This window comes from Heteronotia binoei, chromosome 5 (assembly GCF_032191835.1).
Source record: "Heteronotia binoei isolate CCM8104 ecotype False Entrance Well chromosome 5, APGP_CSIRO_Hbin_v1, whole genome shotgun sequence".
Taxonomy (NCBI): domain Eukaryota; kingdom Metazoa; phylum Chordata; class Lepidosauria; order Squamata; family Gekkonidae; genus Heteronotia; species Heteronotia binoei.
In genome coordinates, this window is record NC_083227.1 from 124,802,338 (window position 1) to 124,829,804 (window position 27,467).

The following is a 27,467-nucleotide window of genomic DNA, read 5'->3' on the forward strand; positions in this document are numbered from 1 at the left end:
GCCAAAAGCAACCCGACGCAACTTGCCCGGGGCTCTCCTGGGCCACGCCCCCAGTCAAAAGGCCAGCAAGCCACCCGTCACCCAAAATCACTTAAGAAGTGGAGAAGGGGTGGCATGGCCTTCTCTAGGGGTTAATGAGGGCTGCTGGGAGTGTGGCAAAGCCTCTGAGGGCTGGCTGGCTGCCTGGCTGCTCTCCTAATCCAGGGATTGTTATGCAGCTGCACCTACTATCCAATGGACAAGGTAGGTGGGGAGGAAGAAGGGGAAACCCTCAGAAAGGTTCAGGAACTGTGCTCCTGTGAGCTCCTGCTGAATCTGAGGTTTGAGTGCTTTCCTTTTTAGAGGATGGAAGCACATTGGAAATACTTCCTTATTGGTCCCTCATAAGACTATCACTCTTCCCTGAAAAGTACTTTATCTGTATGCTGTTTTGTTTTAAAACTATTGTTAAAATAGATGGATGTTTGAATGAGTATGGATTCTAACTAGGATTTCTAAAGCAAATGCCGGGGTGGCGGTGGTTTGCTGCAATTTTAATAAATATTACGTTTCTGTCCAAAGACTGCAGCATAAACTTATAACCGAGGGATGGCCAAACTTGCTGAACTTAACAGTCACATAGAATAAGCATCAGATGTTTTAGAGCTGTAAGGCAGGCAGGCAAATAGATGGGGAGGTGGAGGTGGAAAGAAAGCAACTTTAACTTTAAATGCATTCTCCAAGCTGCCAGCCAATGGGGCAGTGGGTCCTTCAAGAGCCACACAATATGTGTGAAACAGCCATGTGGCTCCAGAGCCACAGTGTGGCCATCCCTGTTGTAGCCTCTGTGAAGATGATACAAGTGTTACTTCAGGCAGGGCTAGCATCAGCATACCCTGAGGTAGGGTGACTGCTAGGGCCCATGGATTCTGGCAGGGCTCACTGCTGCTGACTCTGTACTCAACACAACTCCTCTGATTCCTGCCCTTCCACCCTTCCACTGCCTGTTCATGAAGGCTTTGTCAGCTGTACTCTCAGCTGCATATGCTGCCTGACACTGCTTGAGAAGGGCACGTTCCTGGTGGCCATGGCAGTGGCACTCCTAGCTGCACCCACTAGTGTGGGCACCTGTGCCCCCAAGGTGGTGGAGGAACTTGTGGGTGGGCAGAGGAAGGATGCACAGGCATGTTGGAGCATGTGGATGGGTGGGCAAGAAGGGAGATCTAGTCGGGGGTATGGGCACTCTCTGCTCATGGCTCCCCAACACCTGGAACCAGCCTTGACTTTAGGACCTTTGCTCTATAAATTCTCAGCTATCCCTTAGCACTTACCCTGTAATTTGCCTCTTTAACTATTGCATCTCTAAGCATGTGGCATATCCAACATTCTCTATAGGCATTTGCGCTATAAATCAGCTACAGTTGCAGAGCTTTCTCCCATGTCTACACAGGCTTCCCTATGGGTGACATGAATAGCAATTACCAGGTACAGCTAGGTAGCCTACCCAGCAATTAGAATGCTATAATTTTTCTCCTACACAAGTTTTCTGTCCAATATTTTTCTCTTGGTGGGTGATTGAACCTGCAAGACTTAAATGTATGCTTGAAGCACTATTTTGCCAAATGTAGATGTGGAACAGAACATGTAAGAATTAAAGCATGCACTGTTGACAACAAGTGCAGTTTTTATATTTGCATGGCTGAGCAATTTGAATAATGTATGAAAACAGTATTAATTCATGGGACTTTCATTGCTTTGTGGATATCCCTGCTTGGGCCTGATAATTTGGATCCTAAACAATGCAAGCAGAATCCTAATACAGAAGAGGGCCAGCCCCCTCCCTCCCAGTGCAGCCTCCTGTGCCCCCCACTACAAAAATGTGTTCTTGTGGGTCAGTGGAGCCTCAGGTTGAGGGGGGGGGGAGCAGGAACCTGCAGTAGGAGGGAGAATTAACAAAACCTCCCCAACCCTACCCCTCCTCCACCAACAGAAATGCTATGCTGCTGATAGGTTGGCAATTTAGGAGTCAAGACTGTGTCTTGAGCTTTTCATTGATGTATTTGTGGAAGGATTTGTCAGGCAGCCTAGCAAAATGAGAGAAAGAAAGTGAAGGCGGCACATCTACTATTTTAATTTACTTTTGTCATTTATTTGTCTTCCAAGCTGTCACTGAATAAAGTGGTTGATCTGGAAAATTATGAGGTATGCCAAACACTGAAAATGGGATGCAAAGTGCTTTCAGTGGATCCTTTTCTATGGAGTTGCCAGTTTGTCCATTAACTGAAGGTCACTGTGCAGTTAGTTCACTTGCTTCAGAAAGAATAATCCTTTGGTGCACAAAGTAACGTGTGAATGAAATATACTTTCACTGAAAGGCATGGCCATTAGGGTTGCCAGGCTGTACCTTCTTCCCGGCAGGAGGATCTTCTGGCATGTGTGCAAAGTGCAGGTGGTGTGATGATGTCACCCAGAAGTTATGTCATCACGTCACCGACACTCTGATTTCTGGGCAAAGCTATGGTTTGAGCACAAATTTACCATAGAGTTTTGCCCAAAAACTAGAGCATAATTGCACAACATCAGTGGCATGATGACATCATCTCTTCACATTCCAGAGTATTTGAAGGTTGGGAGGAGCCTGCAAAAATGCAAGAACCCCCTCCTGGACCAGGGAGCTGACATCCCTAAAGTCCATTGTGACATATGTATACTTCTGTATACAGGAATACAGGGGAATTTAGATGCTGGTACTCCGTAGGAATCTTCTTCCCTTTCTCAAGATCCACCCTTGTCCACCCCTATAGAAAGGAATGAGTATCATCATGCATTTTGCAAGGTCAGTGTTTTCAGTCAAAAGTGGGTGAAATTAGAGTATAATTCCCATCGATAGGGTTGCCAACCTCCAGGTAATGGCTGGAGGTCTCCCACTATTACAACTGAAAAAAATGACTGCTTTGAAAGGTGGACTCTATGGCATTATACCCAACTGAAGTCCCTCCCCAAATCCCGCCCTCCTAAGGCTCCACTTCAAAAATCCCCAGGTATTTCCAAACCCAGAGCTGGCAATCCTAATTTACAAACTGTATATGAAGCACCATCCGGGAAGTCTAAATGTGTGTTTGGATGCATGGAGTTCCATTTCAAATACACGTCCAGGGTGAGGACTGCAACATTTACATCATGTTTTAACATGGGTGGTAATAAGGGACACTACTTGGAGAACATTTTCTCCAAGCCCCTATAGAAGCTAGTTATCTACATTTAATTTTTCAATAGTGAGCCTAGTCCAGCCACAGTATGGACATGAGGAATATATCTGTTCCGTACTGTGGTATCAGATTACCAAGATGTAAAGTGGTAACCACTAACAAGCTTGCTAAGTGGGATCTATAAATGTGTAGGGAGGGGAGTGGCAATCTATGTTTTATATTAATATCCAGATTAGCAGGGTTTCTGATGCTTCAGAAGGAATAGTAGTAATGTTGTACAGTGGTTGGTTTTCTTGCTGCACATCTTATGGGCTGTTTAACCTGAATAAAGTAAAGCGTAGCTGGAGGGTCAAACTAAGGCCAGAGAGACCTGGACTTAAATTAGGAAGCTTTCTGGGTGACCTAGGACTTCCCACTATATCTCACCAAACCTGGCTCACCAAAATTGAGGAAAGGTATGTCTACTGTCCTGAGCTCCTTGGAGTAAAGGAGACATAAAAATCAAATCAACAAATAAGCTCCATATTTAAACAAAACAGGCTCCCATTCTCCTCACAGATATTTTGTGGCTAATGTGTTTTTCCTGGTTTTCTTATTCTCTTCACAGGTAATAGTGACCAGTTCATCAAAAAATATTTAGTAATAGGTCATGTGTTACTCTCAAAAGAAGACTGAATGTTATATCTGTACAACACTAGGCTACAGACACTTGATTATGCTGTTCTTCATGCAAAGCTCTTTAGGGATGCCAGCCTCCAGGTGGGACCAGGGATCCCCCAGAATTACAGCTCATCTCCAGGTTATGGAAAGCAGTTTTTCTAGAGAAAATGACTGCTTTGGAGGGTGGGCTTTATGGCATTGTACCTGACTGTTGTTGCTGTCCTTCCCTGGCTCCATTCCCCTGAGTTTTCCAGTCTGGATCTGGCAACTTTACCCCTCCATCCCTGACTGGTGACGAAGGGTGACCTGGCAACACTAGTTTTATAGGCCTAAAGATCTCCCAACAAGCAAATTCTGAGGTCAGGGTTGCCAACCTACAGGTGGGGCCTGGAATTATCCTGGCATTACAATGAATCTCCAGACCAGAAAGATCAGTTCTCCTGTATTATTATTATTATTATTATTATTATTATTATTATTATTATTATTATTATTATTATTTAGCATTTGATGAATCCTGGCTAGCGCCAGGCTCAGGGCAATGTACAACAGTAAAAAATACATATATATAAAATCAATTACATTAAAAATTACAAAACCTGATGGTGCCTTTAAAGTGCTCTTACTCAGTCATTGCATCACATCAGGGGTGGGGGGATCCCTCAAGAGGGGGTGGAGAGGAAAGGTGCCTGCGCAGCAACTGTCACTGTCCTCATGCAAAGGCTTGGCAGAACATCTCTGCCTTACAGGCCCTGATGTCTTCTGGCAGAGCATTCCACCAAGTTGGGGCCAGGACTGAACATATGAACATATGAAGCTGCCTTATACTGAAGCAGACCCTTGGTCCATCAAAGTCAGTATTGTCTTCTCAGACTGGCAGCGGCTCTCCAGGGTCTCAAGCTGAGGATTTTCACGCCTACTTGCCTGGACCCTTTTTGGAGATGCCAGGGATTGAACCTGGGACCTTCTGCTTACCAAGCAGATGCTCTACCACTGAGCCACCGTCCCTCCCCAAAAAGCCATGGCCCTTGTTGAGGACAGCCAGACCTCTTTCATGCCAGGGAATGGCAGCTTCTGAGGGCAGATTGTATGACATTATATCCTTGCTTAGTTTCTTCCTTTCCCCAATCTCCACTGTCCTCAGGCTCTGCCACCAAATCTACAGGAATTTCTCAATTCAGAGTTGGCAACCCTAGCTAAGGCTAAAGAAGGCTTTTCAGCATTGCCTCTGGTCAGCAGAAGAACTTAGGAGGGAATTGATTTTTAAGCAAAACTTTTGCCTTGCAAGAATCCTTTAAACTCCAAAAGAGGCTAAACCTGAGTCTCTTTACTGATGATAGTATCAGCTCCAAATATTCAGTACTCTTAAGTAAGATTCATGAGAAAGAAAGAGGCTGCAGTAAAACTCTGAGATATAAAATATTCAAATTTGAGGTTCACTTTATTCTCCTTGTTTCTTAGTCTTTTGGAGCATACCCTGTAGTCGTTTTCTTTCTCCACAAACATAAGGACCAGAAACTTACGAGCTGAAACTAAAAACAAAAATTACAATTTTCTCAGGAAATACTGAGTCATGGGATCATATTTTGTACATCCCTGGTATCTCTTCATATTGACTAGTGTGGAAAATGTCTCACCTGCTAAAGAATAATTGCATCTGATCTTGTCAGATCTTAGAAGCTAAGCAAGTTCAGCCCTGGCAGTATTGGGCTAGGAGGCCCCCGATGAATACCAGGGTGGCTTTGCAGAAGCAGGCATTGGCTAACCACCTCTGAACCTCTATTGCCTTGAAAATCCCACAGGGTCACCATAATCAGCTGCAACTTGATGGTAAAAGAAAAAAACCCCTTCACTGCTTGCTGTTGATAATGGATCATCGAAACCACCTTAACTCATAAGAAACCTCACTAATATGAAGCAAGCACTAAACTATATCCTGAACTATGTGTATCTTTGTGTTAACACTGCTTGGAGGTTCTGTTTTTGCCCACTTTAACAACTGTACTGTGTATGTTTTCTTAGCTACAAATTTAGGCAGGATACAATGACTTTACTTCATCTTTACGTAAGTGAATAGCAGTACTTCTGCAGAAGTCTGCTTGGTCTCAGAGGAAGGACTTCTATGGTTTCACAAGACCTTTCTCTTATGTTCTTATACATATAGAGCAGAGGTCCATCAGTGGCTATTAGCCACAAGGTATAGATGGAACACTATGTCTGGGCAGTGTTGCTCAGTATTCTTGGTGCTTGGGGGGGCAACAGTGGGAGGACTTCTGTAGTTCTGGCCCCACTGTTGGACCTCCTGATGACAACTGGGCTTTGGCCACTGGGCTTTGGCCACTGGGCTTTGGCCACTGTGTTGGACTAGATAGGTCATTGGCCTGATCTAACGTGGCTTCTCTTATGTTCTTATGAAGAGGAATGCCATTCTATGGTCTTTGCAAAACAGGGAAGGTATACCATCATTGCTGTGCATTAAAGACACTTGGAAAATAGCCATGTGTGTATGCACTGTGTGTCCCCGTTTCCCCCTTCAATGTTGTTATTCAGAGGAGATCATTAAAGAGAAGAAGAAAAATGTACGAAGAAGAAACACAGTAAGGATAGGAACAGATATAGCTAGAGATGATGCTGTCCAAAATCAAAGGTATTTGTTGGTGAAAAGGGCACATGCCTTTGGGGGTCAGGAGACACTAGAAGTTCCAAGCATGTCTCTGAATATAAAGAGAATAGAGAAAAATGTCTTGCAGAGCACAGAAGAAATTCAAAAGGTAAAGCAGAGATGCAGTCAGAGATTCAATGTCCATAAAGTTTCTGAGCACGAGAAGAAAGAAGGCACTAGATGTTCCTCCTGTTTCAGTCAAGCAAGCTTTTGCTAGCAATCTTCTAGGACTCCTACACTTGGACTATTTTTATACTTCTATTGTGCACTGCATTCACACGCTGTTTATCTTTCTCTTTGGAAACTTGATCTACACAATGGATCCAATTGCACAGGTTCTGCTAAGGCTGGAACAGCAAGGCCTATCAGATATCACAGTGGTAGGCTTTATGCTCGCCTAAGCTTCCACAGCAGAAATGCCTCGGTGAGCCCCTGTCTGCTTGTTTGAACTCAGTATCTTTTGTGTAAGAGTGCTCTGGCCCACTGGAGGTTGAGATATGACTAAAGTATATGCAAGTTGAATTTATATTCATAACCTGCAAGCTGTCTTCATTTTGCTTTTTTTGCACATCATCAATCACCAGTTAAACATAGTCCTGGCCACTTGAAGAACCCCCTGTACACATATACTTTTAACATCATTACTTGTAGTAAAAAGAAGGTTTCCACACCTGAGGCTCAATTCCTGCATCCTTGGTGGAATAAGAAGGCCTTGGAGCTTGGTAGACCCCTTTAGCTCTTGGAGACAAAATTCTGTTGGAATATTCAATAGATGTGTCTGTTGATGCTCTAGCAGTTGTGATATTTTGAGATGCAAGTGCAGTTCCAGCAGATGGAGCAAAATGGCCAGGTAATGGTCTGCTTGGACTTGACTGGACAGGTAGATACAAAACAGGAGAAGGTGGCAAGGGAGATGTTGGGCAAGAAGCCTGTCTCATATAGCTGGGTTCAGGAACCACAGGCTTTGGTGGTGGTGCTGCTCTTGGTAAAGACCTCATTGGATCTTTGGCTGGGGAAAGGATAAACAAGGAAGATTGGAGCTGGTATGGCTGTTGCTTGGAAATTTCCAACTCCTTTTTGGAAATCTCACTCTCTGTCATGTTGCTGTTGTATAAAGGTACAGGAGGGGGAGCTCTTGGAGATCTTACTGGACTTTTGGGTAGAGGTTGGAATGCCATGGGGGACAGATGAGTCTCTGAAGCATATTTCCAGGAAGGAGGGAGGGAAATAGTAGGTGAAGGTGACCTTGCTACATCAGAGTGTGATGGGGACTCTATGATGTACTTTTGCATCCTTGTCTGTCTCCTGGCAAATAATTCTGCTCCCTTTCCTCTTGCCTCTGTTAAGTTTTGGTTGGATTTGATCTTAGGTTTGGGTTGTATTCTTGGTGACCTCAAACATGAAGACCATTCAGGGACACTATCTGCAGTAGCTTGGGCTAGGCCATCTAATGTATTTTCAGGCAGAAAATTAGAGGCCTCTGCTCCCAGAGCAAATGGTTCATCCTCAGGAACTGTTCTTCCTCTCTGCTTTTTTCTATTATCTGCTCTCTGGACTAAGTTTAAGAGGTCAGGATTTGGTGCCACTTTTGGCTTCTCCACAAAAGTAAACATGGACTTTTTGGCAGCTCTGTGGGTAATAGAGTCCTCCAGAATGCCTGATTTAGTTGGAGGTGGTGCTCTGTCTTCTGATCTGCTGTCTTCATAGTTAACTACTTGTGAGATGGAGGCTTTCTGCTCTTCATTAGGGTATAGAGCTGAATAGGCTGGAGGTGACCTGACTCTAGTTACCGGCGGAGGACTGGAAAATGTTTCTGCATAGGTGGGTGGTGGAGGAAGCTCCACCACAGGGCTTTTCTCGGCTGGTGTTTGAGTTGTAACTAATGACTGAGAGCTTTTCTCTGCTGGTGTTTGAGTTGTAACTAATGACTGAGTCCCAAAGGGTCTGGCCGTTCGGTTCTTCACAGGCATTGGTTTGGACAAAGTCAGGCGTACTTCACAGTACTGCTTATTATTATGAGTTGGAGTGTCCTTGGGCTGTCTGTCAGTAATCAGAATGGATTTCTCAGTGTCCATAGTAGGGAGATTTTTCTCATTCTCGATAACTGTCATATCCTGTTCCTTGTTAAGAATCTCTTCATTCTCTTTCTTGTCAATAACTGCTTCACTCAATGCCTTGTCGAGAACAATGTTATTCTCCCTGTCAGTAACAGGCATATACAATTCCTTGTCCGGGGCATTGTTGTTACTTTCACTACCAGCAAGTGGTAAATATGGCTCTTTATCAAGAACATTATTTCCCCTGTCTGTCTGCAGTGTATATGGCTCCTTTTCAGGAGAGGCATTATTATTCTCTCTCACACTGCCAGGCAAGTACAGCTCCTCATCCACAATAGGTGGTAGGCTTTTCATGCTGTCAATGACTGGTGTTTGTTCAACAACAGGCATCTTTTCAAGCTCATTGGTGGGAGGTTCATGCATTCCATTAGTTGAGGCAGTCTCTGTGTTCTCTTTTAGGTACACGCTGAGAGGGATTTGTTGAAAGTCTTCTGCTGGAATCTCCTCAGAGGATAATGTGTTCATTGCAGAAACAGTCTCCTCACTTTTTATTTTATTCCTTTGAGGGCCCTGTCCTGCAGTCTGTTCTACAGGCAGGCTGTCTTCATGTTTTTCCATGCTGCCTTTTTGTGCCCACAACCCAGAATCTTTGATGTGGGAAAATCCTTTCAGCTCCCTGTTGTTGCTGAAGGTCTCCTTCAAATGGAGCCCTTTTCCATGGCTTGGGATGATGTGTGCTTTGGGGCAGTCCTCTAGAGCTGCTTGTTCCTTATATTTCTTAGTGTTTTCTAAGGTAAATGCATTTACTCGCTGCTTGCGTCGGTGAAACAACAGCACACCTTTGGAGTTAGAATTAGGTGGGGTTGTCAACTGGGCAGCAATTCTTTGGCTCCTGGCTTTTGCTTCCTTCAGCTCTTTTTCAGAAAGGCTTGCACTTCTTGAAATATCTAAGGAAGAAAAAGGATATGGAGGACATTGTTAAAAGTGGAATCAAGAAGTCCTGGAAAGCATGGTTTCATCTCTTTCTCTTTCACACACCCACACACATGTGCATGCACACAAACACACACACACACACACATATCTTCAAAGGATGAAGTCAAAATGTGAATACTTTTTCCATAAACACCTGCTAGTTAAAATGTAATGGAGAAACAAGTCTAAACTTCAGTAGGGATCAAATACAGAAGGGAAGAATCCAATGGCAGCCAAACTGTAAGCCACAACAGTAGTGGAGGCTTCTTTTGCTGATATATTCATGTAATTTCATGGATAAAAACATGGACTTAAATGTTAACCCTGCCACATGTTCTCTCGGTAGCTCAGGACAAGTCTTGAGTTCTAAAGTAGGAATAATAAATGAAACATATATTGCTTAAAGAAATGTGCAAGATTTTTTAACTAGTTATATAATTAATAATAGTAAAATAACAGTAGAGCTAACCAATGGTACTCATTTGTTGGTGTGATCCAATGATTTCTATATGAGGCCTGACACTTAGAAGACTCTTCAAGAAAAAGAAAAATTGTATGCAGGGCTAACTGTGAACAAGAGGTATGGCTTCCCTAACTCAACAGGATCAAACTGAGAGAGGTGATTCTGAAAGTCTGTCAGGAGGGGAACTTCTGGTTTTGGCAGCTTGAGGTTGAAAGCGGCTCGGACCGTCGCATCCAGAGCCACTTTCAAATCGGTTTGTTGAGGGGTTGCCCTCCAAAGGTCGACTCGATTCTGGGACCCAGGGGGGGTCCCAGAAAGCAAGGGAATCGAAGCGGTAGATCGGGAATGTCAGCGGAGGCGGCTGCTTCCCAATCCTGCTCTTCCCCAGCATCAGCGTCCCGATCGCCATTTTTAAATGGCCAAAGAGCCAGCCACTGGCTTTCTTTCTTTTTTCCTCTTTCATCTTGCACATCACACTCTGGATTTTCAAAGTTTATGTCTGCAAGACTTAGGACTCTGATCTTCTTAAAACTGTAAGTGTTCCCCTATATTTCTGTTTGGATGGGTAGCAAGTTGCAGGAGAAAAAATGTGAATCAGGAGCAGACTTCAAGCAAAACAGGAGACTGAGAAGGAGGGGGGGGGGAACTCTCCCTCTTTCTCTTTCAAGGCTTCTAAAAGTTTGCCTAATCTGATATTTTAAGAATATCTGCAACAAGATACTTCATCAATTTGTAATGGATGGTTGAACTGAACTGATTTCTATTAAACTTTTCTTTGAGAGGTGAAAAGACCTTGCTTCATGGGGAAGATGTTTGCTGATAACTGTACTTGGATGGGAAAGCTGGCTGGTTTAAAAAAACGTTTTCTTTGAAGTGCAAGCTCAAGTGTTTTGACTGAATTTATAATTACTTAAAGAAAAGGCTAAAAGTTGGTGGATGCCTAATATTGACTTTAAGATATAACAGGATCCTTGGTTGCAAGAAGAGCATTTGGTGTATTTTATAAACTTTAAAAAACTGGATTCTTACCTATCTTAGTGGATATAATCATTTTAACTGGTATTTTTTATTTTTCATTTTTGCTTGGTGTATATCTGTGGTTGGATTACTTTTTGGTCATGATTTTAAAGATTTTTGGTTTGGGATTTTGTTTTTTTTGGTGGGTGTTCCTATAGGTTTTTTATTTTTGGATTTGTTGGCTTTCTTATTTTTTGTCTGTTTTATTGAGTTTTTATTTGTTTTGGGGGGTTGTGCTTGGATTACAAATAGAGCATTCAGCCCTGGATTTTAGATCTATATTTGGAACCCTTTGCATCTGGATTATTTACCTTTGGTTTTTATACATCTGTTCTTTTTGTCTTTATTTTTGGCTTTGTTGGTCTTTTTTTCTGTTTTCACCATTGCCTGGATTACTGGTTGGCAGTTTGAATTTGTGGATTACAAATAGGGTAATCAGCCCTGGATTACAGATTTATACTGTGCTTTTTAATATTTGGAACTTAATGGAGAGACTTGGTGTTGAGTTGGATTACAATTGAACTAGCTCTGTATAATAGACAACAGCTGCAGTTACAGTGAACTAAACTGAATTGTTTTCTTTACTGACTATCTGCTGTGGTGAACTGAAGAGGGGTGTTTATTATAATTTTTAGTATTGCTTTGACTAACGCAAACCGTTGATAAAAGTTAGAAGGCTGTTTTTATTTTTTTGAATTGTGGTGGAGTTTAGCTTAATTGGTGTAAACAGGAACACAGTTTCAAAACAAGCAGGGAAAAGGTGCCATTGGATTTTTGCTTCTGAGTGTTCTCATTTTAACAAGAATGAGTGGTACTAAGGAATCTGTAAAGAAAAAAGATAACAAAGAAGGAAAACAAATATTTCCTTCACCTAGCAACCCATCAGGACCAGGCAAATTTGTGACCATGCCAGGAGACATGAAAGAGATGCAGGCTGCTTTAATGACTGCTATTGTACAGCTAACAAGCAAAGCAGATAGCATTGGTGAACAAATGGCACAGATCCAAACAGAACTTTCGGAAAATACCAGACAGACAGCTGAGACTAATAAGGCTTTAAAGGTGTTAGAGGGTCAGGTGACAGAGAACAACTAAAAGGTGGAACATCTGGAAAAAGAACAGAGTCTACAAGTTTCTAGACTCCTACAACTGGAAGTAGATAGAGCTGCATACATGTTGAGGTTTCAGAACATACCAGAAGAGAAAAATGAAGATCTACAGAAAATTTTAAGTGAAACCTTGGCTGAAATTTTGCAGGTGACTCCTGAGAAGATGGAAGAAGAATTTGACCAAGTCAGATGTGTACCTTCAAGTTATACAAGACAAAACAAATTGCCTAGTGAAGTTCATTTGAGATTTACAAGAAAGAGGACCAAAGACGATATTCTAAAACAAGTAAGAGATAGACCAATGATGATAGCGGGAAACATGGTGAAAATCTTGAGAGAGGTTCCCTGGCCTGTGAGACAAAAGAGGAGAGAATACCAAGACTTAACAGACTTTTTGAGAAGAAGAGAAATATCAGGAAAAAAGATATAGAATTAATTCCATTTTTAAAGCTCAGAACTTTTTGGAAAGAATGGAAGAGAAAGAAGGTAAAAAAAAGAAGGAAGAAGAGGAGGAAGAGGGAGAAGGATCTGGGGAAGAAAAACCCAAGTAATCCACGGAGATGCCATACAAGACAACACCCTAAAAAGGATAGGAAAGATAATGATAACTCAAATACATAATGGCTTCAATAGTTTCAATCAATGTGAATGGACTTAATTCTCCTGTTAAAAGGAGGAAGACATTTAGATATCTGGCAAAATTGGAAATGGATATAATCTGCTTACAAGAAACTCATATTTTAATGAAAGACCAACATCTTTTGAAAAACAAAAAATTAGGCAATTTATTCACAGCAACAGACAAGTATAAGAAGAAAAGGGGTGTGGCAATATATATTAAAGACAAATATAATCCCCAGCTGCAATTTGCCTCTAAAGATGGAAGAATTCTACTGGTGGAAATCACAGTAGATAATAAATTTTTTTTACTTGCAAATATTTACACCCCAAATGATCATGAAGAGAAGTTTTTTCAAGACTTGCGTCTTAACTATCAAATTTGGAATATGCAGAATATTGTTTAATAGGAGACTTTAATGAAGTTTCGGATTAAAAAATGCACAAACAGATGAAAAATATGGGTCTTCAGTTACCAATAAGTTTTTGGAAATTAGCAGAAGAAATGAATCTGGTAGATGTATGGAGAACAAGATATCCCAATTTTACCTATTATTCTTCCAGCCATCAAACCTGGTCAAGAATTGATATGTGTTGGCTTTCAGCAAGTTTGATTAAAGATTTAATTGATGTAGAAATTCAAACAAGGGTTATTTTAGATCATAACCCTGTAATGACAAAGCTAAAAGGTCTACGGACGAAAAAAAACTATGGAATTTAAATATTTCAATTTTGAAGGACAAAGACGTTCTCAAAGAATCCAAGGTGGAAATGGAATATTTTTTTAAACAGAATACAACACAAGAAGTAAAAAATGCAAGTAGTTTGGGACACTGCTAAAGCTTATTATAGGGGTCTTGTAATCAGATATAGTAGCAAGAAAAAGAAAGAGAGAACTGAAAACTTCCAAAAGTTAATATCATAAGCTGGAGAACCGGAAAAGAATTTTAAAAAACAACCAACAAAATGTGAATTCCAAAAAAAGGTGAAAGAAATGCAACATAAACGGAACTTAATTCTTATGGAAGAGATGGAAATTAAACTAAGATATGCTAGGCAAAACTTTTTTGAACATGCTAATAAACCTGGGAGGTGGCTGGCGTATAGGATGAGAAAAGAGAAGGCCAAAAGAATAATTACGACATTGAAAGATGAGAATAACAAAGAGAAAAATCAAAAACAAGAAATACGACAAATTGTGGAGCAGTTCTATAAAAAATTATATGAAGAGAAGCAAGTTCAGAAAGCAGAGTTAGAAGAATATATTAATCAAAATAATCTTAATAAATTTACAAAGGAACAACAAAAAATTCTAAATGAGCCAATAACAATAAGGGAACTTGGAGAGGCAAAAGCATCTCAAAAGTGTGGCAAAACTCCTGGACCAGATGGTTTACCTGCATAATTTTATAAAGTTTATGAAGATTCCTTGCTTTTACCATTTAAACGTCTCATTGAGAAGATCCAGGATGAGGGTCAGATTCCAGCTTCATGGCAAGAAGCCACAATATCTTTGATTCCAAAAGAGAATAATGACTTGAAGGATATTAAAAATTATTAACCAATTTCCCTTTTAAATGTGGATTACAAAATTTTTGCTACAATACTGGCGCAGCGTCTGAAGAAAGTTTTACAATATACAGTACACTATGACCAAGCAGGATTTCTTCCTAAAAGATACCTGAAAGATAATGTCAGAACAATTTGTAATGTTTTGGAATATTATGAGAAACACCCAGAGAAGCAATTGGTTTTAATTTGTCTAGATGCTGAGAAGGCATTTGATAATGTACGTTGGTACTTTATGTTACAACAACTGAAAGATATGGAGTGTGGTGAAAACTTTTTGAGAATAGTAGAAGTAATATACTCTACACAAAATGCAAGGGTGACAGTGAATGGCGAACTAACAGAGGTTATTAAAATTCAAAAAGGTACAAAACAAGGCTACCCACTGTCACCTTTACTTTTCATTTTATCCTTAGAGATGTTGAATAACCAAATAAGGGAAGATCCAAACATAAAGGGAGCTGTAATAAAAGATGAACAATATAAATTGAGAACCTTTGCTGATGATTTAGTTTTTATATTAGAACAACCAATGGACTCGATTGTCTTATAAACAAGATTCAACAATTTGATTATCATGCAGGATTAAAGATTAATTATTACAAAACAAATTTTTTGACAAAGAATATGACGATGGAACAAATTCGATGCTTCCAGCAGAAATCAGGATTTCTTTATGAAAATAAATAAATAAATATTTAGGTGTGGTTATTTCAAATAGATCCAGCAATCTAAAAGCAGACAACTATGATAAACTACTCAAAGAAGTTAAAGACTTGGAAAAATGGCATGACTTAAACTTCTTTAATGGGAAGAATAGCCCTAATAAAGATGAATATTTTGCCAAGATTATTATTTTTATTCCAAACCATTCCAATATTTGTAAACAATGCATTTTTTCAAGAATTGAACAGCAAGGATGCCAAATATGTTTTGCAAGGCAAAAAACCTAGAATCAAACTAAAGACATTGCAAGACTCTAAATTAAGAGCAGGTATGGGCCTACCAGATTGGCAGCTATACTACAAAGCATCTGTGCTTTTATGGGTAAGAGACTGGATACTTTTGAATGATAAGAGACAAATGCAACTAGAAGGACATGATTTGACTATGGGATGGCATGCATATTTGTGGTATCAAAGACTTGAAGGACACTCCTACTTTAAGAATAATTGGTTTTGAAAATCTTTGTACCATACGTGGTCATGGTTAAAGACAAAAATTTATAAAAAAATTCCAAGATGGGTTTTCCCAGTAGAGGTATTTACACATCCAAACCTTCTAAAACCTAATCAGAATTATAGATATGAAAACTTGTTGGGAAAAGATAATCAACAGAAAACCAAAGAAGAATTGGAAAAGGTGGATATTAAAATGAATTGGTGGTTGAAAATGCAAATTGAATCTAGATATGCCAAAGATAAAGAGACAGGTTTTAACACAGAGCAATATGTAGTTGACAAAATTTTGTTGGGCCCACAAGAAAAATTAATCCCCAAAATATATGCATATTTACTTCAAATGAAGACACAAGATGAGGTTGTAAAGGACTGTATGGTTCAATGGGCAAAAAACTTTGGTTACAATATAGCATTAGAAGACTGGGAGAGACTATGGAAACTTAACGTTAAGTTAACTAGGTCAGTAACTTTCAAAGAAAACTTATACATTTTATAGATGGTACCTGACCCCACAGAAACTCTGTAAGATTTATACTAACATGTCCAATAAGTGTTGGAAGTGTACTAAACAGATTGGTTCTTTTTACCATATGTGGTGGACATGTGAGACTGTGAAAGACTATTGGAAAATGGTGCATGAAATGTTACAGAAGATTATGAGGACACAGATCCATTTCAAGCCAGAATTATTTTTATTGAATATATTCCCTGAAGACTATTCTAAAGAGATGAGACATTTGTTGGCACATTTTAACACAGCTAGGATCCTTTTGGCGCAGAGATGGAAAGTTGAGGAAATTCCCATGATGATGGAGTTGGTGGGAAAAGTTCTGAACACAACTGAGTTGGACTTCCTACCCAGCTATTAGCTGGGAAATCTAAAGAAGCAAGAAAATATTGGATGAAATTTTATGCCTGGTTAGATAATCAAGACTCCTAAGATTCTCTGATGTGAACTTATTTTCTCTTTTTCCCCCTGCATTTTATACTATAAAACTTATCTTTATTGGAATTGATAAAATTATTAACAACTTTAACAAAAGGTTTATACTATAAAATTTGGAAATAGATTTTGTGTAGTTGAGATAAAATAATAGGGAATGGTTTAAGTAAAAATATGGTAGAATTAAGGGTTTTTTTCTTTTTTGAAAGTATTTCTATGCAAAATAATACCGGAATGTGTTGTGTTTTTTTTATTTTTTCCTATCCCCTATTCCTTTTCTTATCTAAAACCAATAAAACTTTTTGAAAACTGAAAGTCTGTCAGGAGGTATCCAACAGTTTAGATCTCACTCTCTTCTCAAAGTATTTAAGGTAGGAAAGGAAGATACTGAAATGTTTCAGGGGAGCCATAATATTTCCCCTGATTTTCATGCCTTCTTATCCTAACTTCAGGTTGTTATGTTTTGTATTTTCCAGCATTTGTTTTATTTTTTATTTAAAATCTGAATAGAAACATAAGATGCAATAGAAAATAGGGGCCCTGTATATTTAATTGAATTTTTAACAGGTACCATACTTATAATCTCTGTAGCACTAACAAATTCACTCTTTACTTGCCAAGATTCCTGTTAAAGGTACAGAAGTCCTATTCTCTGTTGCAGCTAATCATACTTGCAATGTTTGCAGGAATGCTGGGTTTGAGTTACATTGTTCACCTGGATCTGTAAAGATCCACCATTTCAGTAAGGTAAAAATAAAAAAGTGGCTTCTAGCAGATTTCAGATTCAAAATCCCCCCCATTCCCTTACTATTAAACATTTTTTGCCTTGAAAAAAAAATCTGAGAGCAAACTACAGCAAGAAGGAATCCATTTTAAAAAGCAAATAATAAATACAAACTCCATGTTGGTGTTTTCCCTCCGGTTTCCATAAAATTTAGGTTAAGCGAATGCTAATATTTCCTCCACCCCAGGTATAAACCATGTGGCACTATAGAATCTGTCTTATTAATATTAGACATGGGGTTGTGGTGGATTGAGGAAGGGGAACGTTTAAAAAATTGATTATCAAAAAATTGAAAGCTGAAGATAACTAAATATGTATATGAGCTTCTTTCCTCTAATATCATTAAAGAAGAGAAAAGCCTGTAGTAGGAGCCTTATGGCCATTTCATTAGGAATTAGGGGTAATCCATTGGTTGCAGTGGTCTGGTAGCAGCCCTCAGTGGGTAATTGTCTTTTTCCACCCCCTGAGTTCCTACTCAAGAGGCCACCAAGGTTTGACATTGTAGTTTAAGGAGTGGGAAAGTCCCAGACTTTCCACATTTACTATATACAATTTTGCAAGCAAAATGACAGGGGGGAAAGTCCCTGGGAGGCTGTGCACTTTTACTTTGTGATTACGAATGACTGTATGCAAAAGGAATTTATTGAAAGACTTCAAAAGGTTTCAGGTTGCAGTTCATTTGGTTTCAAACACCCTGTATAAACATGCTGCAAGCAGGAAATTGGCCAAATCTAAACTGTCTCACAGATCTCTCCTTCTCTTCAGAGAGTTGACTAAGCACAATGCACCTGGTTATCATAAAAATTAGGAAAGTAAACAATTGTCTCAGAGCTGCTGGAGGCTCATCCTTTGGACAATGGATGCATAGTGAAGATCTAACATTTTCTTTAAACATAACACAAGATGGCAGTGTCTGATAATACATCTGCAACATTTGGGGCTTTTTGTATATTTCCTAAGCAGCGGTTCAAACCAATTAGCCTAAGGGCTTCCTAGAATAGGACTCACTTAGTATCTCGTAAAAATCAAAATATAGGCTGCTGGTGTGCCTCCTAACGAAGCCATCTAAACTGTCTGGGAGAGAAGGGGTGCTGCCAGCTTATAAAAACGTCTGGTCATGGGTCATGGCAAAAGCAGCTATTACCAAAGCTCCAAAAGGATGTGGCAGGACACAGAACACATTTTTCTGTTGGTGAGCCATTTCCTATGAGAGACTTTTCTAAAACTCTCATGATTTAACACCCCTGGCAAGAGGAAGCACCAGAAACAAAGAACAGTTATTAAAAGTTTACAGTCCAAAGCTCCATCATTCCTACTGGGGGGGGATCGTGGCAGGAGAGGACGGCATGGCAGCCTGCCTCGGCAAATAGTTGTACCTCAGTTCCTCAGACTTTCTCACAGCTGGGATCAGATTTACAATACTTGCAATTGAGTTTTACCATGTTATTACTAGCAAGAACATATTAGGATTCCTTGGAACACAGCCAAGTGTAGGGTTGCCAACTCTGTGTTGGAAAATCCCTGGAGATTTGGAGCCTGGAGAGAGCAGGGTTTGGGGAGGGGAGGGACCTCAATGGGTTATAATGCAGAGACCCCACCTCATGAAGTCACTGTTTTCTCTGGAGGAACTGATCTTTGTAGTCTGGAGACCAACTGTAATTCTGTGAGATTTCCAGGGCCCATCTGAAGATTGGCAACCCTACAAGGATGCCACATGCAGTTGCTCTGACTATGATAATCATCATATTAGGGAAGCCTAGTAAAATCAGCATTCTGCAACTATGCTCTATTAGATGATGTAAAGTTAGGCCAGGGATGCTCCATGAAGGACATGTACTCAGCATGCTTAGGTTGCCGCCCTAAACAGAGTTACTCCCTTCTCATTTAATTGAAATCAGTATATCTCTGTTTAGGATTACACAGTTCTGTCAGCTTGCCCAAAGAGACAAATTTGTTCCTCTATCAGAAGTATGATCAAATCTTGTTTCTCTTGTCCTGTTTCCTTGCTCAAAATTTAGGGTAATCTGAGTGCAGACTGAAGTGAAAGCAATGAAGGAAATGGGAAAAGCGAAGGAAGAAGATGGGAGAATGTTGCCAAAGAGAATGGGTAGGAATCACAGAGGGAAAGGAAGAGCAGAAAGACATTGTGGAAAAGAGAGCTGGGACAGTATGTGTCCCTTTTGATGTCCTCAGGTCACCTAATATCATGGGAACTTGAGCCTCAGACTTCTGGATTGACAGACAAGGCTGCTGACAAAGTTCAGAGTTGGAGGTGAACAATGCCAGAGCTTGGCAATGTTTGTATCTCTCTGATCATAAACTACAAGAGGAATGACTCCGTGAAAGCTGGAGGAAACACGGCTTCCCCAACCCGTGGAGCTACTGGCACCTGTGGGTGGGGGCTGCCTTTACCTCACCTGGAAGGTAGGAGGCAGGTCTGGGTATACGAGCATCCTGTGTCTGGTGGGGGGGCGGAGGAGCCAATATAGGATTGCCAGGTCTGACTCAAGAAATATGTGGGGACTTTGGGGGTGGAGCCAGGAGACTTTGGGGGTGGAACCAGGAGCAAGCTTGTGACAAACACAATTGAACTCTGAAAGGAGTACAGGCCATCACATTTAAAGGGATCACACTCTTTTTAAATGCCTTCCCTCCATTTGGAAATTATGAAGGATAGGGGCATCTTCTTTGGGGGGCTCATGGAATTGGATCCCTGGTCCAAACTTTTTGAAACTTGGAGGGGGGTTGTTTTGAGGAGAGGCACCAGATGCTATGCTGAAAATGTGGTGCCTCTGCCTCAAAAAACAGCCCTCTCCAGAGCCCCAGATACCCACAGATCAATTCTCCATTATACCCTGTGAGAATCGGTCTCCATAGAGCAGGGTGGTTTTTTTTTTAGCAGGAACGCACAGGAACCCAGTTCCGGCTGGCTTGATGTCAGGGGGTGTGGCCTGATATGCAAATGAGCTCCTGTTGGGCTTTTTCTACAAAAAGCCCTGTGTGAAACAATGGTGATGTCAGGGGTGTGGCCTAATATGCAGATGAGTTCTTGCTGGGCTTTTTCTACAACCCCCCCCCTGCCATAGAGTATAGTGGAGTGCCCAGCAGGCATTTCCATCCCCCCCATTTTCTGATGGCCCTGAAGTGGGGGGAGGGCCTCCAAGCTGGGGGATCCAGCTTGGCAACTCTAAGCCAGTAGGAGCATATCTATCAACTCCTCCCTCTCCAGCCTCTTTGAACCTTAAGCTCTGCCCACCCTCCCACCCTGTATGCAGCGTAGGGTGTGCTATACGCTTGCCAATCCCCAGATCCCAGTGTGGGGGGGGTCTCCTGTTTTTGCAGGCCCCTTCTCACCCCCAGTCAGCTGGCTGGTGGCAGGAAGCCCCATCCCAACAGCCCCCATGTGCCTTTCCACTTCGGAAGACTTAAGGAGATGCTTGGAAAGGCTTACTTTTTAGGAGGTGTAAGTGCCTTTAAATCTGTAGAGGCCAGGCTGAATGGGGGCGGGGTGAGCCAGCAGAACAACATGGCTGCTCCCAGTAGCTGTGAAAGCAGCCCAGACCCTCCATTTGTTTTACAATCTTTTCAGAGGCCGTTTGCATAGTAAAGGGTAAACTAGAACCTTTGGTTTCCCTTTTAATCTGAAGAAACTGGAACTTCAGCAACTCGTGAGTAAATTGCTCCAGTGAGCCCACACAAGTGTGGGATTACAAACTGTTTGATGTGGCCTCTCTCTCTTTCTCTGAGAGAGAGAGTGTACCGGAGACATGCAGCTGCTTGAGAATGAGGAAATGAATTCAGGGGAACAGCACTGCTGTATTTTTACTTATTTATTTTAGGGAATTTAAAAGTCTCCTGGCTCTACCCCCAAAGTTCCCAGATATTTTCTGAGTTAGACTTGGCAACCCTAATGTGCTGGTCAGGGCTGGGTATTAGTTTTTGCACCCTCCTTCTGATTCGTCTAGCAAGGGGAGTGGTTTTTCATCTACCTTGCACTGCTAGCAGCGGAACGCTGTTTTGGAGCTGCTGGAGCCATTATTTAGGTTGGTCACTCTGAGGCGGTGGGTGGATTGGTGCAGAAAAAGGTAGAGTGGATATGGTGAGCACCAGAAAACACCTACCCAGTTTGGGGGAAAGGGGGCCATCAGGATCTGCCTGCGGGTTTTGTGGCCTGAGATGGGGAATGAGGTCTGCCTTATGAGCTACTCTCATCAGCAAATAGCAGAGCCGCGGAAGTTCAGTGACTGAGAAAAAAAACAAAAGGCGATTTCCCACACAGCTTACCGAGGAGCGAAGTCCCTCCTCACCGCGCAGCGTCTGCTCGAATTTCCCACCAACTGCTCCGCGGATTCAGGAAGTGCCAGACCTTCTGCGTTGCTAACGTAAACTAGGGTTTTAGCGATTTCCATTTGAGACACAAAAGGTCCGGCACTTCCTGAATCCGCAGAGCAGTTGGTGGGAAATCCGAGCAGATGCTGCACGGTGAAGAAGGACTTCGCTCCTCGGTAAGCTGTGTGGGAAATCGCCCAAACTCTCTCTGTGTACAAAACAGTTTCTCTGTGTAATGCAAATAATCCTCAACAATTCATAATAAATTACAATAGAATAAAATAATGTAGTTAGAAAACCATCCAATGTACAATGTAGCTACTGTCCAAAAATCATAATGCTTCCTTAATAGAGTCTGACGATAAAAGAACTGGTCCAATTTCATTTTGGATCTATCCTTCTTCTGGGGACTGTCTTTCATATTCATAGGTCCACTAGACGTGAAGCACCACAATTCTTTTCCCATCTTCCTCTGATTTTTCCTTATTTTTATATTCTTTTTGGGGAACATCTGGATACAAGCCTATGACCACTTGCTGCAATAGTTGCAAATAATTAATAAAATGACACTTATTTAACCCCAACTCTTATCTCTGCCTCTTTATTCTGACTGAGAGGGCAAAGAATCTCATTATCATAACTTTCGTGCACACAAGAAGTGGGTTTCAACAATGAGAATAAGGGAGGGGCTGTTGCATCATGATAGAGCTTGCAGGTCCATGCTAACAGTTTCAATCCCCAGCATCTGCAGTTGAAAGGTGATAGGTGAAAATCTTGACCTAAGACCCATGAGAGCCAAGGCCTCTCAGAGTAGACAACACTGACCTTGATAGACCAAATAGTCTGGCCCATTATAAGGCTGTTTCATGTGTTCATATTCTGACAAGTATTTGCATTTTTTCATGTTAACACTTTTCTCAGCCCTCTTCCCTTCTTTTGAAGAAGGAAAAGGCTTTCACAAAACATTTCCTCAGACATCTGCAGAGAGCTTCACAGTGCCTATCTGCCAAGCTGTACTGCCCTCTCTGTTTATTTGGAACTGCAAGCTCTCTCATCACCTGTATAAGAGCCATTTCAAACATGACATTTCCTACACGGTCAACAGATTTTTAGAAGTACAAGCACAAAAACTGCATGCAGATGGGATTTGACTGTCTCACATGAATTTCTTTCACTGCACACTAGATGCAAATGGTCATAGCTTCCCCACAGATTCACATGCAGACTTGCTCAATTGTCACATGTAACAGTCTGAATATTGTTTTACACAAAAGGTGATTAGTGTGGTTCATGATAAATGGCACTACATTAATGGGAACTGTGTTCAAAGTGGAAGGGTGGGAACACCACTCTACTTCTCTTGGCCTTTATGAGTTCAGTTTGTTAAAACCTTTTCTTATGATTACAATGGCTTGCTGATGTCCTTTCATCATCACATCAACGTATAGGAAATTCATATTTGAAGCAATACTAAGACAATGTAGAATGTTGTGTTACTGGTGCCTCACAGAATTGCAAAGATGAGCAGGGGTGCAGCCAGACGTACCATTAGTGGCGATACAGCTCTGTCTCGCTGACGGATTAAATGTGTTCGTTCAGACATCCACATCTGGCAATCGAGCGTATTCCAGTGTCATCCCAGCTTGCTACGCATCTATGGTGCATTAATTTGACAGCACATAAAGTCCAGTCTTTTTTCAAAAAAGCTGCACAAGATCGGCTTTTTCCTGTTTGGACAGCTCACGCGCGATACTGCCTCTCACCTTTAAAAAAAAAAAAAAAGCCCCAGCAGACATGCGCATTGCCAGATCATCCAGGAATCTGAGGTAATGCTTCTGCTTCCCCAATCAACACAGGATCGGAGGGGGAGAAAACGTTATCCCACTATTTAGAACAGGAAAAAGTCTCTTTTTTTTCAATGTGGAGGATTTCTGGAAACTCCCCCCCCCCTGAAGTAACGTTTGATTTCCCACCTCCAAACAGCTGGGCGCATGTTCAATGGACCCCCCCTCCCAGAAATCACCACCTGATCACGCATGCTCCAAGAAAAGAGCGTGATAGTATTGGATGTCTGAACGCTCAACAACAAAATGAGTCGCATTCTTGGATGCTCGTCTGAATGGCCCTGCATCGAATCAATATTCAGCTGTTCAAATTTGAGCGCTACACACACGCTTTTAATGTGAGGTGTGACTGCACCCCAGGAAATCCTTTTGTTATACAATTGCTTGTTAGCTACCCCTGCCTACAAACCAATGCTAATAAAAGCATGATAGACACATCTTTACCAGATGAAACATCTCTCCAATTCTGCCAGAAAACTCAGTTCTACTTCCTCTGAAGGATTATGTTCTCTTTCCCTCTGGAAGAATAGCCATCTGGATGAGGACCAGTGGCCACAAGCTCTAATCCAGATGACTAAGGGATGGGCCAGCCCACTAACTGAAAAGTTGCTTTTACTTTATTACATACTCTATTTCCAGATTTCCAGTACTGGAAAGACTATCCCTCAGATTCAGTAGCTTCTTGGAGTCCTAATTCACTCCTCAGCAAAAACGCGTCTCTCTTGTTCAGAAAAAGGAATACCAAAGAAAGGAGAAAATATCTAAATGATGTCTGAGGAATTACTGGCAATGGTTTAAAGTAAAGAGAAGTGTACAGAACTTGAACATGAGTGTTTTGACAGGTTAAACAATTATGTGGCATGTCCAAAGCCATGCAAAAAGTGAGGATTTAAGCAGACTGTTCCACATTCAGATTCAACCATGGCACAGAGTCCTCATGACAGAGCTTTTTTTGAGCAGGAAGCAGTTCTGCTGGCTTGGTGTCAGGGGGTGTGGCCTAATATGCAAATAAGTTCCTGCTGAGCTTTTTCTACAAAAAAACCCCTGCCTCATGATATTATCTTCCCTCTGATATCAGCACATGTCCCACTTTGCAAAATCCATTTGTGATTATTTAAGAGTATTTTTTGCAACAAACTCATTTTTAAAAATTGCCAATAAAAAGTAGATGCTGAGCAAGGTGCTATGGAAGTACACATCTGAGAATTATTACTTTTTGTCTTTAAAAGCACATATTTAAAAGGTAGGTTAAGATCTATATTTGGCATTTCTTTGTGGTGTAAGAACTCCTGATGGAGGCAAAGGGACACAAGACCCATTCACAAGAACAAGCTATATGTGGTTTTCACCATGAAAAAGATTGAACAAATCCTGCAGTGAAATAAAACCATCATGTAAATCCACACTAAATGCTCTGTAATATCCTCAATACAAACTGAACTGGAGGCATAGGCCACAGTACATCTATTAACAAATAAAATTTTGGATGTGGTCGCTTTTTAAAAAGGTCCTAAATGGGATGATCAAGACCATTACAATGGATGAATTCAGTTCCACTGTCAAAAATGGCCACTTCAAACTGTAGACTCTACAGCAGGTCATCCCCGCTGAGCTCTTTCCTCTCCACAAATCCTTCCCCCAGGGACTGCCTCCAGCTCTCCTGGAATTTCCCAAACCAGAGCTGGCAACCATATCATGTGGGGAGAAAATAGCCACGGCAAAGGAAGGGCCAGGGAAAACAGCTGTCTCCCACCCACATGGCCACCATCCAAGCTTTACTGTGATCTTTCAAAAAAGAAGTTCAGAAGCAGAAACCCTGCATGAATGCACTATGATGCTGTGGGGAAGCAAGCAAAAAAACAACAGCCCTGTTTTCTAAAGGCACTGAATCCAGGGCAGATCAATCTCACAGATGAATGCATATAGACTTGTAGCTAGGGCTGCCAAGTTCCAGCCAATCATGGTGGATCCCCTGCCCTGGGTTCCCATTGCCTGCTGGCACTCCAACAGCTGGTGGGAAGGGGGGGGGGAATTAAGCAATAACTGCTGGGTAATGGCATGACATCATTTCTGGGAGAAACCTGCAAGTGACATCAGCCTCTAGAAGCTCTATGGATTCCTAGAGAGGCATGACATCGCTTCTGGCTATTCCTCCAGAAACAATGCCACACTGTTGCCCAAGGGTGCTCCCCTTTTTCCCACCTCCCCATCTTCCACTAGTTCCAAGTCATCCCTGACCACCCTACTTGTAGCCTTACCATGACTGAACATTAACAGTAGCAATTTTGGAATGTTACCTTTGGCTGAGAATAAAACAAACAAATCCAAATTAGGAGGAAGGTGGTTCAGCCAATAACTTTCCCATCATACATAGAGTGACATGGATTAACCAAAGAGAGAACCATTTGGTAGGCAACAAAAGAGAAAGACACTCAAAATGAGAAAATCAGGAAAACACAAGAACCAGATAGAAAGAACTTTTGGTTTCACTGGGAGAATAAATATTGCAAACAAGATGTGTGTTTGCTGCTAGCTAGAAATAAGAATAAGAGACAAAAAGAGAGAAGATTGTTGAAGAACCTTGTACATATACTTCAGTGTTGGAAGACTCGAGATAAATTAAATCAGCATTTTTAAAACAATAGTAATTACTGCGACTTTAAATATCGGGAGTAGGGCAGGGAGAGAGAAACTGAAAAAGAGGGAGAGAGAAACTGAAAGCATGTAGGATGTTCTCCAGAGCTGCCAGGTATGCTGTGGGTTGTTGCTGCCTCTGATTCCACCCACTCTGAGCATGTCTGATGTTAACTTTCATTCCTTGAGCATGTTTTTTTCATTTTCTTTCCTTCTGCGCTGCTTGGAATGTTTCCAGGCTATTTTAAGCCGTGGTTCATCCCCTTAATGTACCAGCAATAGAAGATCTGAATTACTTATTGAAAAGTCTTTTAGGAGATGGAGGTAAGGTAAAGAAAGGAAAATGGAGAGGGGGGGAGGTGTATGTGTGGAAGTCTACCCCAAATTTGTTCCTTTCAGTCTATTCTGTAGCAGACATTAAAGTTATCATATGTCAAGGACCAAGTTTTGAATTTCAGCATGAAGCCACAGAGTTGGCACTTTTCAGTAAATTTGACTTTCTAAACTGAGGCTTAATAGAACTGGCAGTGACTAGTTCACAAAACATTGCAGTGGTTAAATTGTCCCCTCCTCCTCACCAAAGCAGGACAGGAGAGTGAGAGGTGGTCTTTGTGCTTCTTACCTGAGCAGAATGGGAGAGCCAGAGGCAACAGATTTTCATGCAGGAAAACCTGGCCTGCCAGCCCCAATGTTTTGATCCAGGGGGCTCTTTAAAAATTCAAGTGCCAAGGCCCCCTGACCTAAAAAAATTCTGGCTATGCCTCTGTGGTTGTGAATAGGTCACAGTTTGATCCTGTATTCCTTTTATGGGACTGTGTATTCATTTTTGCTCTACATACTAATATGACACACCTATCTATGTTCTATATCACCTTGGTTTTCTGGGCTTCACTATATTAAAAAAATCTTTTTTTTCCTCTTTGGTATGAGAGATAGATAGCTGATACACAGACAGCTGGAAAAGACATGAATGTTGTATGCATTTAAGGTGAAGGACTCTGGTATATGAGTTTTTATTCCATAATGTGTTTATTTGGAACAGTCCTAAGCAGGTTTTCTTAGAAGTAACTCCCATTTTACTCAAGAGGACTTACTCCCAGGAAAGCACTCTTAGAATTTGGTTAAAGACTTAGTTGAGACAGAAATCCAAACAAGAGTCATATCAGACCATAGTCCTGTAATGTTTAAACTCAAGGGCACATGAATGAGAAGAATGTGGAGGTTAAATACCTCTATTTTAAAAAATAAAGACTTTTTTAAAGAATCCAAGGCTGAAATGGAATCTTTTTTAAAACAGAACATAACTCAAGATGTAAAGATGCAAGTAGTTTGGAACACTGCTAAAGCATATTTTAGGGGTCTTGCAATTAGATATAGTGCCAAGAAAAAGAAAGAAAGAACTGAAAATTTTCAAAGACTAATGTAACAAGCAGG

The 27,467-nt window shown here is 41.2% G+C and overlaps 1 protein-coding gene across 1 annotated transcript in view; it reads right to left on the minus strand.

Annotated features, from left to right (window-relative positions):
- The window catches only part of SYNPO (synaptopodin), a 127,861-nt gene that overhangs the window by 9,143 nt on the left and 91,251 nt on the right, over window positions 1-27,467 (minus strand). Inside the window, exon 3 of the mRNA XM_060240311.1 lies at window positions 7,182-9,514. Coding sequence (XP_060096294.1) covers window positions 7,182-9,514 — 2,333 coding nt within the window. The remainder of the gene's footprint in view (window positions 1-7,181; window positions 9,515-27,467) is intronic.